This window comes from Oryx dammah, unplaced genomic scaffold, assembly GCF_014754425.2.
Source record: "Oryx dammah isolate SB20612 unplaced genomic scaffold, SCBI_Odam_1.1 HiC_scaffold_2, whole genome shotgun sequence".
In the NCBI taxonomy this organism is placed as follows: domain Eukaryota; kingdom Metazoa; phylum Chordata; class Mammalia; order Artiodactyla; family Bovidae; genus Oryx; species Oryx dammah.
Genome location: NW_024070186.1, coordinates 103,195,242 through 103,207,498, shown reverse-complemented (window position 1 = coordinate 103,207,498; position 12,257 = coordinate 103,195,242). Strand labels below are relative to the sequence as shown.

The following is a 12,257-nucleotide window of genomic DNA, read 5'->3' as shown; positions in this document are numbered from 1 at the left end:
AACTATTACATCTAGAGCTGAAGTCTCCTTGGCTATTATACCCAGCCTCTGTTCCTTCCCTAGAGGTAACCACCATAATCAATTTGATGTGGCTCCTTCTGGACATTTTTCTAAGTATTGACATATGTTTGTGCTTATATCAGTAAAAATAGTTTCATTTTCTTTACTGTGAATGGTATAATATTATATACATTTAGATTTATAATTTCACATTTTTAAATATTTATTTTATTTATTTGATTGTGTTGCATCTTGGTTGTAGCACTAGGAATCTTTTGTTGCAGTGCAACTTCCTAGTTGTGGCTCCAGAGCACACGGGATCAGTAGTTGTGGTGCCAGGCTTAGTTGCTCTGTGGCATTTGGGTCTCAGTTCCCCAACGAGGGATCGAATCCACATCTCCTGCATTGCAAGGCAGATTCTTAACCACTGAACCACCCAGGAAGTCCCTGTACAACATTTTTAACCCAATAACACACAGAGATTTTTCCACTTGGGCCTACACATAGATTTGTTATTGTTTCATTACTAAGTCGTGTCTGACTCTTCTGCAACCCCAAAGACTACAGCTAGCCAGGCTCCTCCTCCTGAGGTTATATCTCTACGTGGGCTTTCCTAGGCAAGAAAACTGGGGTAGGTTGCCATTTCCTTCTCCAGGGGATATTCCTGATCCAGGGATCGAGCCCACGTCTCCTGCTTGGCAGTTAGATTCTTTACCACTGAGCCACCATGGAAGCCCACACATAGATTACTTCACTTAGAAATTAACTGTGAAATACTAGTCTATGACTTAAATATTCGGTGGTTTTCTTATCCACTTCCCTATTAATAAGCACTGAGTTTTCCCCCTAAATTTTACTTTTACAAATAATGCTGCTCATCTGTGTGCACCCGTGTGTACATGTGAGTGTTTCTAGAGTGGATACTGAGCAAGGAATTGCTACGTCAGTTACAGGTATGTATCTAAAAACTTATAACTTTGGCCTCCAATAGCAGTGTGAGGTTATTTCTCTACATTCACATTTAATATTAGCACACTTCTAGTGTGTCATTGTTTTATTATGAATGTCCTTGCTTACTAGTGACGACAGCATGTTATCAACTATGAGGATTTTAAAATGGGCAATAAAACAAATGACCTCACTTGTGTCCTTTGTCCATTTTTCTGTTAGGTTGTTCATCTAATTATTGAATTACACATTTTCCTTTAATATTCTTGATACTTATTTTTTGATATCTGCTTCAAATTTGTTCCAATTTCATTTATGTTGGCTTTTGCCACTAAATGTTTAAAATGCTGATGTATTAACATCAAGTTTATCAACACAGTCCTTTTATGCCTTTGGATGGGGTTTGTGCCTTATTCAGGAAGTCTGGCCTGCCAATTTCCTAAGACTTACCACCCATATCTTTTTTTTTTTTAACTGAAGAACATTTAACATGAGATCTACCCTCTCGACAAATATTTAAGTGTGCAATACAATATTAACTATAGGCCGAACATCACACAGATCTCTAGGACTCTGTCATCTTGCCTAATGGAAGCTTTATAACCACTGAACAGCAACTCTGCATTTCCCCTGCCTCCCAGACCCTGGCAACCACCGTTCTGTTTCTAGGAGTTTGACTGTTTTTAGATGCCTCCTATAAATGGAATCATGCAGCATTTGTCCTTCTGTGGCTGACATTTAATTTAGCATAAAGTCCTTCAGGTTTATCCCTGTTGTCACATAGGGCAGGAATTCCTTTAAAAAGTAGCCGAATAATAATCCATTAAATGTATACATCACATTTTCTTTATTCATTCATCCAATCAATGGGCATTTAGGTTGTTTCTACATCTTGGCTATTGTGAATATGCTGCATCTTCTAATGATTTTATAGCTTTATTTTTGCATTTAATTCTTTGGATTTTGTGTGTGTGTGAATAGCATGATGAAGAAATTTAACTTTTATCTCATAAGATGAATAGCTAATAATCTTGGCACTATTTATTAAGTATTCTATCCTCTCATCACCATTTTAAAATGCCACATTTTCATATATTAAGTTTTAATATATACACAGGTCCATTTAAAGAAAAGGTTGTATTATAAATTCATAATTTCCTCAAAACACAGGTTTCTAAAATGCCAGAGCTCTTTGACTTGTGGCCTACAAAGACATGGAGTATCATTTCACTTTGCCAAACTGAAACACAATCTTCAAAATTAAATGCTGGAACTGTATCATCATTTTGCCTTTCACTGTTCCACTACATTCATAGGGTTACTTATTTCATCTTTTCCAAACACCTACCAAGTTCAATAAGTTATTAATAAGCTATTAATCAAGTCTACAAACACCTATCAAGTTTAGTAACTTATTGATAGGCTATTAATCCAGTCTGACCACAAGCATGTATCATGGAAACTTGTATACACAGGTGGGAAAAGCAGAAGCTCATAGCTGCTCACTGATTCTCTTCACCAGTATGCTCTCCACTTCAGACAGGTCTTATCTTACTCTTAGATTTCACTGTTTCCCTTTCTTAGTTGATTTATTTCAAATAACTTGAAAATCCCTAGTTGTTATAAGAAAGTCTAGCTATACAGAGGGAGACAAAAGGGATAAGGTAAGAAAATCTGTTTCAATGAATAATGAAATTCAACTGAGGGGGCCATCTTGCCCTGAGCTCCTTGGGAATCTGCGTGAACTGAAGGTCTATTCATTTTGATCATGCTTTCAATGTTAAAGTTTAATACTTAAAAAGTAAATTACTAGACCAAAAAAGTTGTATAAATGTCTAATGAAGTTACATCTGGCATATGTTTTGTTTTGTTTTTAAAAATGATCAGAGGGTATATGGGACTTTACATTAGAATTTATTTTTGATTTATTTTTTTACTTTAGGCCATTGATCTCATGAATAAAAGAAGTGAGCCTCTTTTATTTTTTGACTTGTAACTTCAAATTCTAATAATTTGCATCTGCTATGTCTTACACCTTTCATTCACATCTGCTAGTCAGACTTCTCAATCACTTTCTTGTAGGTTATTATATAATTATAAAACAAAGAGTAATCTCATAAAGTCTAGCAGAAAATAAAAAACCCTCAACTTCCTAGGCTTGTTATCCTTTTTATTCTCCCCTGCAGGTCTTGAGATATCTGGCCCTAGGGTCACTGGGATAAACACCATGAGAGAACTGTCTCCTTCAATATAAGGTCTCCCAGAATCTTGTGTTCACAGAAAGGTGGCTCACCTCCTCAGCTTTTCTGCTAGTTGCAGTTGCCTGCTCTCCAGGTCCTCCATGCTCTCCTGGTTCAGCTTTAACTCGCCCTCCACTTTGCACTTTTCCTTCTCACAGTTCATTCTCGCTTTGCTCTCCTGCTCAAGGGCACCCTCAAGCTGACAAAAGGAGATGTTATTAAGCCCAATATATAGGTTAAGTTTATACTTTACAGATGTGTTCATTAACCACTTACCTTCTGGAAAAAGAAAAAAATATAAGCAGAGTCTGTAAACGATGCCCAGTCATATAGATATTTTAAAATAAATGTTTCGCACATCAATGGGATTACAAAAGAATCTATAAGTCAGTGACAAAGGAAATATTTAGAGATTAAGGAATACGTGCTCTAGAATACAGAAAAAAACATAATAAATGCCTATGAGACCTTGTTTGATAGCTTTCCACTGATGAGAAGCTCACTTCTTCACATGGCAGCTCATTTCATGGGTGGATAAGTCCATTTACTCAGGAATGCTTCTTTGTAAGAGGCCAAAATAGTCCCTGTAAATCCGTCCCACAAATCTAGGCTCTGCTCCTTGGAGCAACACCAAGCAAATCTGTCTCCACGTGACCATTCATGAGTATTAGGCAGCTGTCCTGAGTCTCCCAACTCAGCATCACTGACCATTTCAAATGCACCTCACACAACATAATTTCCATACTCTCCTTCACCACTCTGGTAACCTCTCTGGTCCATAGCATTATGTCATCTTCTGGTACCTCCAGCAAGGTGGCCAGAATACTTCAATTCTGTCCAGATTAGTGTTGCCAACAATGATGATGAGGTCAGTTTAGCAGGAAGCAAAATAATAGTTACAATATGGCTATTTTTCCCTGATATATTAACTTTGCCACAATAGAAGCTATTTCCTGTAAGCAGCGAAAGATATAAAATTCAAATAGGGGAGAAGGGAGAATCTCTGGAAGGTGTATGCAAAACCAAAAAATAAATGGACTCTAGGAGAGAACAAGTGTGTGAAAATACATGTGTGAGAGTGTGTGTGTGTTGTGTACACACACCAACAAATTCCCATAATGAGGCTTTGTCTCAGTACTTTGGCCACCTCATGCGAAGAGTTGACTCATTGGAAAAGACTCTGATGCTGGGAGAGATTGGGGCAGGAAGAGAAGGGGGCGACAGAGGATGAGATGGCTGGATGGCATCACTGACTCAATGGACGTGAATCTGAGTAAACTCCAGGAGTTGGTGATGGACAGGGAGGCCTGGCGTGCTGCAGTTCATGGGGACCCAAAGAGTCGGACACGACTGAGCGACTGAACTGAACTGAACTGAAGATATATATCCATGGAAATAGGAAGAGAAGTGAGACAACTAATAGGTAACAGAGGAAAATTGATAGAGAGGCACGAGGAAAAAGAAGCAGATAAAAAAAAAGCTAACCACACTTGCCAGCAATTTTATAAAAGCTAAGCTTTGAGGACTAATAAAACAGTGAATGCATACACTCTTTGTCAGCTGGGGAGGAGACAGGAAGAGTGATGAACCTACCCACTGAGACTGGTCTGAAACATCTTTATTTCACAGGGTTTTGGAAGCAGAACAGAAGCACCATCTCCAGAATCTTACAAGTATATTCCGATAGCATTGGTAGAACACGGCTTGCAACTTACATATCTTTCTTCTGTAACAAACCTCAGTGCACTGCTGGAGACATGGGGCATTTAAGCAATCCTTCAGTGCTAGCGTCAGATAGAGCACCAGCACATTTGCGGGGCAAAACACCAGGTTCTGTGGGGAAGTCAGTCATGTAGAGTGCTCCCGCCTCACGGTTCATCTCAGTATTCTCCCACTGCCCAGGGTTGTTATGAAAGTTTCATTTAACAACAGACAGAACACATACCGGGGCCTCTCTTCCACTGTAGTGGTTCACCTCTGTTTCTAAATGAGGGAAATGAACCATGCTACTAAGTTTTCATGAAAATGTCAAGATAAATTAACTAAGTAAAAAGTGAAAGTTTCTATAGATGTAGACAGGCAGCTAACTAGGCAGACATATCACTACTGACCTCATTCACTTGCTGCTCCAATGTCAACTTGGCCTTGCTCAGGGTGTGGAGTTTCGCCTCCTCATTGTGCAAGTCCTCCAGGGTCTGCTGGTGGGTCTCCTGTGCAGCCCTGGCTGCTCGATGCAGTTTGCTCACATCCTCATTGAGAGACTCCACCTCCGCAGTCAGGTTCTTGACCTGCCAGGAGGAAACAACAGCTCCATGAGAACCGCTCCTGGAAGCAGGGGCATAAATGCCAAGGGCCATCTCCTCTCTTTTCTAGGACCAAAAATCTCATGACATATCCACTGTCATAAGGAATCACATGTAGCCAAATTTCTGTTGGATGTTTTAAAACTCTAAATTCACATTTTCTTTTACACAAATGATCTGTTATCTCCCATAGCCAGGGAATGGGGTGTTCTGGTTAATCAAATATCAGCGTGGGTCCATGGACAGCCAGTTTTCAGTGTCATGCTACTGTATAACAAGAACACCACTAAAGGTAATTTTGCTTTCTTTTAAGTATTCAGGGCACACATTAATCTTGTTGTGCCTCAAGATCCTAAGTGGCAGTTAGAGAAGAGGTCCAGTGGATAAAATAGGCAAAAATGGAAGCCATTTACATCAGGCCCATTGGCTTTTTATGAAAGGGACCCATGTACAAGAATTGCTATTTAATCATCTGCCAAAATTACGGTACTATTCTGGAGGCTTTTTTCAATCAAATGTTTGATACAGATTCCTTAGCTAACTTCAATCTATATACAGATACACAAAGTTAAAAACCTCAAAGAAAACAAAAAAAAGTTTTAGCTGGAATTAAAATGACATCTGAAGGTCAAACTCCAAATCAACAACTGAGGTGGGGACTAAGATACATACCAAACCACCTTTCAGTAAGCTGCATCCTGCTCCCTCTCCTTCCAAAAAATAATTCTTAGAGGCCCAGTGAAACTGTTTTACTCTTTCTATCAGATTTCAGATGCAATAAGATCAGAACAAATGAAAATGTTTCATTTGGGAGATTAAGTAGGGTTCCATAAATTCAAGCTGGAAATTTGAATTAGGTCCTCATTCGATGCCAGTTCTGACTTCAAGGGCCATAAATTGCAGACCACTATGTTCATTAATTTAAACAAAGCAAGCCTGGTTCCAGAGCCCAATTGGGAGTGTGGAATTCAGGCAGCTAGACCTTCCTGACATCATAGAAAAAGTACCTTGAGCTCTGTAGCATGCTTCTCCTTCTGTGACTTCGCCAATAGTGTTTCCAGGTCATCGATTTCTTTCTTCAACTCAGAACATTCATCTTCAAGTTTCTGCCCTCTGGCAGTCAGCTTGGAATTTATCTCCTCTTCTTCCTCCACCCGCGCAGACAGCGCCTTGACGCTGGCCTCCAGCTGGATCTTGGATTTAATCAGCAGCTCGCACTGCTCTTCAACATTTGCCAGGGTCTCTCGCTCCTGCCATGATGAGGAGAAAATTGTTGCCAACAGCTGGAAGTAATTTATCAGCCAGGAGAAATGCTGCTTAACACATAGCAAAGAGATAATTGCCTGCCCTCTGTCCAGCACTTTCACCTACCTTTCCTAAGCAGTTGAAATAATATTCCCAGTTCCCCAATCCTATTGTTGACAAGTGGAGGAGTTGCTTGTGTTTGGAGGTGCTTTCAATCTTTCAGGCCATTCAGTAGATTAGATTATCTCTTCTAAAGCACTTAATAGAATCCTAGTGGCCTAAAGGAGCTAACAGGCCTCCAAAAATCAGCAGTGTGCTGATTAAATCACAGCTACTGGAAGCATCCCTGTGGGCATATAGTTTGAGGGTGGTACCTGCTCAGAATACAGTCTTTTTGAGGGAAGCTCTGTCCCCTCAGACACTAGAATATTTATCATATTATTATAAGGGTCCTGATGCACTTGTTTAGTATATAAACATCTTCTAATAAATAGAGCTGGGTTGTATATTATTCATAGGTTGAATTTAGAATTCATGAGGTTCCTTGCACATCACTAACTAGATTTCACTATTATTTCCAACTAAAATCTTTTTCTCAATGGTTCTGCCAGCAGTAAATTCCACAAGTTATACACAGAGAGTGCAAAATCGTCCTTCCTTTCATCTTTTCAAACATACTGCCTCCAACTCTTGCTGAGTGGCCCACTGTTTCAGTATTATAGACTAAGTCAAAAACGAAGGGGCTGAGTCCTTTTGCTACAAAAGCACCTTTTGTAACTTTGAACTCCTCTCATTTGTCTCCATTTAGAGGCTAAATGAAACCTCTTCTCTGTGAGCAAGTTCTTAATTACTGTAGGTCTTGTTGAGATATAACTTCACTCATATCTCTATCTTCCATCTCTAGACCTGATCCATCCTCTACAATTTTGGTAACCTATTACCTAACTAGTTGCTGCTGAGTCACTTCAGTCGTGTCCGACTCTGTGTGACCCCATAGACTGCAGCCCACCAGGCTCCCCTGTCCCTGGGATTCTCCAGGCAAGAACACTGGAGTGGGTTGCCATTTCCTTCTCCAACCTAACTAGTTACTTGGCATAAATTGTTGCATCTACTTAGACCAAGAGCAGAAAAAAAAAAAAGTCCAGGCTACTGTTTTCTTGCTATCTCTCATCCTATCTGTCCAACAAGTGGGGCTCAAGGAGGCACAGATGGGAGACATAGTATAGTGAATCTCCAACATCACTGAAGACCAAGAGAAGGGCTAAGTAAAAACAAAAATATGGAAGCAAAAGGATTCATGCAAATCAGAGAAGTTCCAATGCCTGAGCAACAAGGGGGACATTTGATCTCAGTTCACCCCAGATGACAAGTAGAACAGCTGTTTGCTCTCTTCCATTCAGCATGTGTATAGGACCTGTCACCATCACCAAATGAAGAGGACAATCCAATCGACCATCATCGATCCCTCATTAAACATGACAGCGTGTCTGAAGCCAGCCAAGCAGTGGTGTAACAGTTTAACAGCAGGGACATCCTTTCCCCTGTAGTAATTTTCTCACGTACTTGCAGTGCTAATTGAAATGGGTTCACTCAGTTTTGAGTTAGTGAATGATTTTAAAAGAGTCTTTATTTCCTTGATTTGTACTGTATTGAGCTGTGTTTCTTAAAAATTAACAATAATAAAATATTTCATAGCCAATTCAGCTTTTTAAATTAATTACAATTTAAACCCACCTCAGCCTTCCTGGATTTGCCATGGAATTGGCTTCATGTATTTCCTATGCTCTTTGATCATATATCCCAGACTTTTACCCTTCACTCCCTTCAAAAGTTGAGTCCTTTTCTATCCCTACATCAGCCCAAGTAGCACTGGCCACTCTCTTTGTTGAGAGGAAGAATAATGAAAACTAGGAGGCTGGATCTTATTCAAACCTGCCTTTCTCTTACTCAAACCTGCCTTTCTCCTATTCAAACTTACCTTACTCTTACTCAAAACTGTATTTCTCTTATTCAAACCTGCCTTTCTCATAAGCCAGACAAAATATGACATTACAAGCTGTGATTCTCACAGTATGGATCTTAATGTAGGTTTGAGTGGGGCCCAGGAATTTGTAGTTCTAACAAGAATCCTAAGTGAGGCTGATAAACACTGAAGTTCTAGAACCACTGTTATGATAAATATGCATCAGAAGTGTGAGTCTGAGTGTAAATTCTCATATAAAACATGGCCTATTGAAACATCAATGGGTAGCACAGCCCCAAAAGAAAAGAATGATTTTTAGTCTAAAATTACTAAATTTTCTGTTTTCAATAAGTCCAAACAGCAAGAAAAACTTCTATTTATATAGTTGTATTTGAACCCAGTATTTTTTTTTTTTAACTTAGTACTGTTCTACGTGGGGTGGAGAATACGATAAAGATGGATATAATTTCATACCTGCCTTTGAAATGTTTGGGGATAACAGTGGTCTGGGTAGCTAGAGAAGGGGAATATTAATAAAAGGGAATGAGTAATGGCACTTCAATTTAAGTCTGAATTTGGCAACAAGGAGTTCATGATCTGAGCCACAGTCAGATCCTGGTCTTATTTTTGCTGATGGTATAGAGCTTCTCCATCTTTGGCTACAAAGAATATAATCAATCTGACTTCAGTATTAACCATCTGGTGATGTCCATGTGTAGAGTCTTCTCTTGTGTTCTGGGCAGAGGGTGTTTGCTAAGACCATGCGTTCTCTTGGCAAAACTCTGTTAGCTTTTGCCATGCCTCATTCTGTACTCCAAGGCCAAATTTGCCTGTACTCTAGGTATTTCTTGACTTCCTACTTTTCCATTCCAGTCCCCTATAATGAAGAGGACATCTTTTTTGGGTGTTAGTTCTAGAAGGTCTTGTAGGTCTTCATAGAACCATTCATCTTAAGCTTCATCAGCATTACTGGTCGAGGCATAAACTTGGATTACTGTGATACTGAATGGTTTGCCTTGGAAACAAACAGAGATCATTCTGTCATTTAGGAGACTGCATCCAAGCATTGCATTTCAGACTCTTCTGTTGACTATGGTGGCTACTCCATTTCTTCTAGGGATTCTTGCCCACAGTAGTAGATACAATGGTCATCTGAGTTAAATTCACCCATTCCAGTCCATTTTAGTTCACTGATTCCTAAAATGTCGATGTTTACTCTTGCCATCACCTATTTGACCACTTGCAATTTGCCTTGATTTTTGGACCTAACATTCCAGATTCCTATGCAATATTGCTCTTTATACCGTCAGACTTTACTTTCATCACCAGTCACATCCACAACTGGATGCTGTTTTTGCTTTGGTGTCGTCTCTTCATTCTTTTTGGAGTTAGTTCTCCACTGATCTCCAGTAGCATATTAGGCACCTACCAACCTGGGGAGTTCATCTTTCAGTGTCCTCTTTTTGCCTTTTCATACTGTTTATGGGGTTTTCAAGGCAAGAATACTTAAGTGGTTTGCCAATCCCTTTTCTCCAGCAGACCACATTTTGTCAGAACTCTCTACCATGACCCGTCCATCTTGGGTGGCCCTACACGGCCACTCATAGTTCCACTGAGTTAGACAAGGCTGGTCCATGTGATCAGATTGGTTAGTTTTCTGTGATTGTGGCTTTCAGTCTATCTGCCTCTGATGGAGAAGGATAAGAAACTTGTGGAAGATTCCTGGTGGGAGAGACTGACTGAGGGGGAAACTGGGCTTTATTCTGATGGGCGGAGCCATGCTCAGTTCAGTTCAGTTCAGTCACTCAGTCATCTCCAACTCTTTGTGACCCCATGGATTGCAGCATACCAGGCCTCTCTGTCTATCACCAACTCCTGGTGTTTACTCAAACTCATGTCCATTGAGTCAGTGATGCCATTTAACCATCTCACCCTCTGTCGTCCCCTTCTCCTCCTGCCTTCAATCTTTGCCAGCATCAGGATTTTTTCAAATGAGTCAGTTCTTCACATCACGTGGCCAAATTATTGGAGTTTCAGCTTCAGCATCAGTCCTTCCAATGAATACTCAGGACTGATCTCCTTTAGAATGGACTGGTTGGATCTCCTTGCAGTCCAAGGGCCTCTCAAGAGTCTTCTCCAACACCACAGCTCAAAAGCATCAATTCTTCGGCACTCAGCTTTCTTAATACTCCAACACTCACATCCATACATGACCACTGGAAAAACCATAGCTTTGACTAGACAGACTTTTGTTTGCAAAGTAATGTTTCTGCTTTTTAATATGCTGTCTAGGTGGGTCATAACTTTTCTTCCAAGGAGAAAGGGTCTTTTAATTTCATGGCTGCAGCCACCATCTGCAGTGATCTTGAAAGTGAGGTCGCTCAGTCGTGTCCAACTCTTTGCAACCCCGTGGACTGTAGCCCACCAGGGTCCACTGTCCATTGGATTCTCCAGGCAAGAATACTGGAGTGGGTTGCCATTTCCTTCTCCAGGGCATCTTCCTGACCCAGGGATCGAACCCAGGTCTCCTGCATTGCAGGCAGATGCTTTAACCGCTGAGCCACCAGGAGCCCTCCAAAATACAGTCTGTCACTGTTTCCACTCTTTCCCCATCTATTTGCCATGAAGTGACAGGATCAGATACCATGATCTTCGTTTTCTGAATGTTGAGCTTTAAGCCAACTTTTTCACTCTCCTCTTTCACTTTCATCAAGAGGCTCTTTAGTTCTTCTGCTTTCTGCCATAAGGTGGTATCATCTGCATTTCTGAGGTTATTGATATTTCTCCTGGCAATCTTGATTCCATCTTGTATTTCCTCCAGCCCAGCATTTCTCATGATGCACTCTGCATATAAGTCAAACAGGGTGATGATATATAGCCTTGATATACTCCTTTCACTATTTGTAACCAGTGTGTTGTTACATGTCCAGTTCTAACTGTTGCTTCCTGACCTGCATACAGATTTCTCAGGAGGCAGGTCAGGTGGTCCGGTACTCCCATCTCTTGAAGAATTTTCCACAGTTTGTTGTGATCCACATAGTCAAAGGCTTTGGCATAGTCAATAAAGCAGAAGTAGGTGTTCTTCTGGAACTCTCTTGCTTTTTTGATGATCCAGTGGATGTTGGCAATTTTATCTCTGATTCCTCTGCCTTTTCTAAATACAGCTTGAACATCTGGAATTTCAGGATTCAGGTACCGTTGAAGCCTGACTTGGAGAATTTTGAGCATTATTTTACTTTATTGAGCCATGCTCAGTAAATCTTTAATCCAATTTTCTGATAAAGGGCAGGGCTGTGTTCCCTCCCTGTTATTTGACCTGAGGCCAAACTATGGTGGAGGTAATGAAGATAATGTACACCTCCTTCGAAAGGTCCCATGCACGCACTGCTACACTCAGTGCCCCCAACCCTGCAGTAGGCTACCGCTGACCCATGCCTCTGCCAGAGACTCTTGGACACTCATGGGTCAGACTCAGTCAGTCTCTAGTGAGGTCACTGCTCCTTTCTCCTGGGTCCTGGTGCACACAAGGTTCTGCTTGTGCCCTCCAAGAGTCTGTTT

The 12,257-nt window shown here is 40.6% G+C and overlaps 1 protein-coding gene across 1 annotated transcript in view; it reads right to left on the bottom strand.

The window, feature by feature from the left end:
- MYH15 (myosin heavy chain 15) overlaps positions 1 to 12,257 on the bottom strand; it is a 146,786-nt gene that overhangs the window by 68,847 nt on the left and 65,682 nt on the right. The window contains exons 21-23 of the mRNA XM_040265689.1: positions 6,499 to 6,741; positions 5,300 to 5,476; positions 3,242 to 3,387 (exon numbers count right to left, since the gene is read on the bottom strand). Of these exons, the coding sequence (XP_040121623.1) occupies positions 3,242 to 3,387; positions 5,300 to 5,476; positions 6,499 to 6,741 (566 nt within the window). The remainder of the gene's footprint in view (positions 1 to 3,241; positions 3,388 to 5,299; positions 5,477 to 6,498; positions 6,742 to 12,257) is intronic.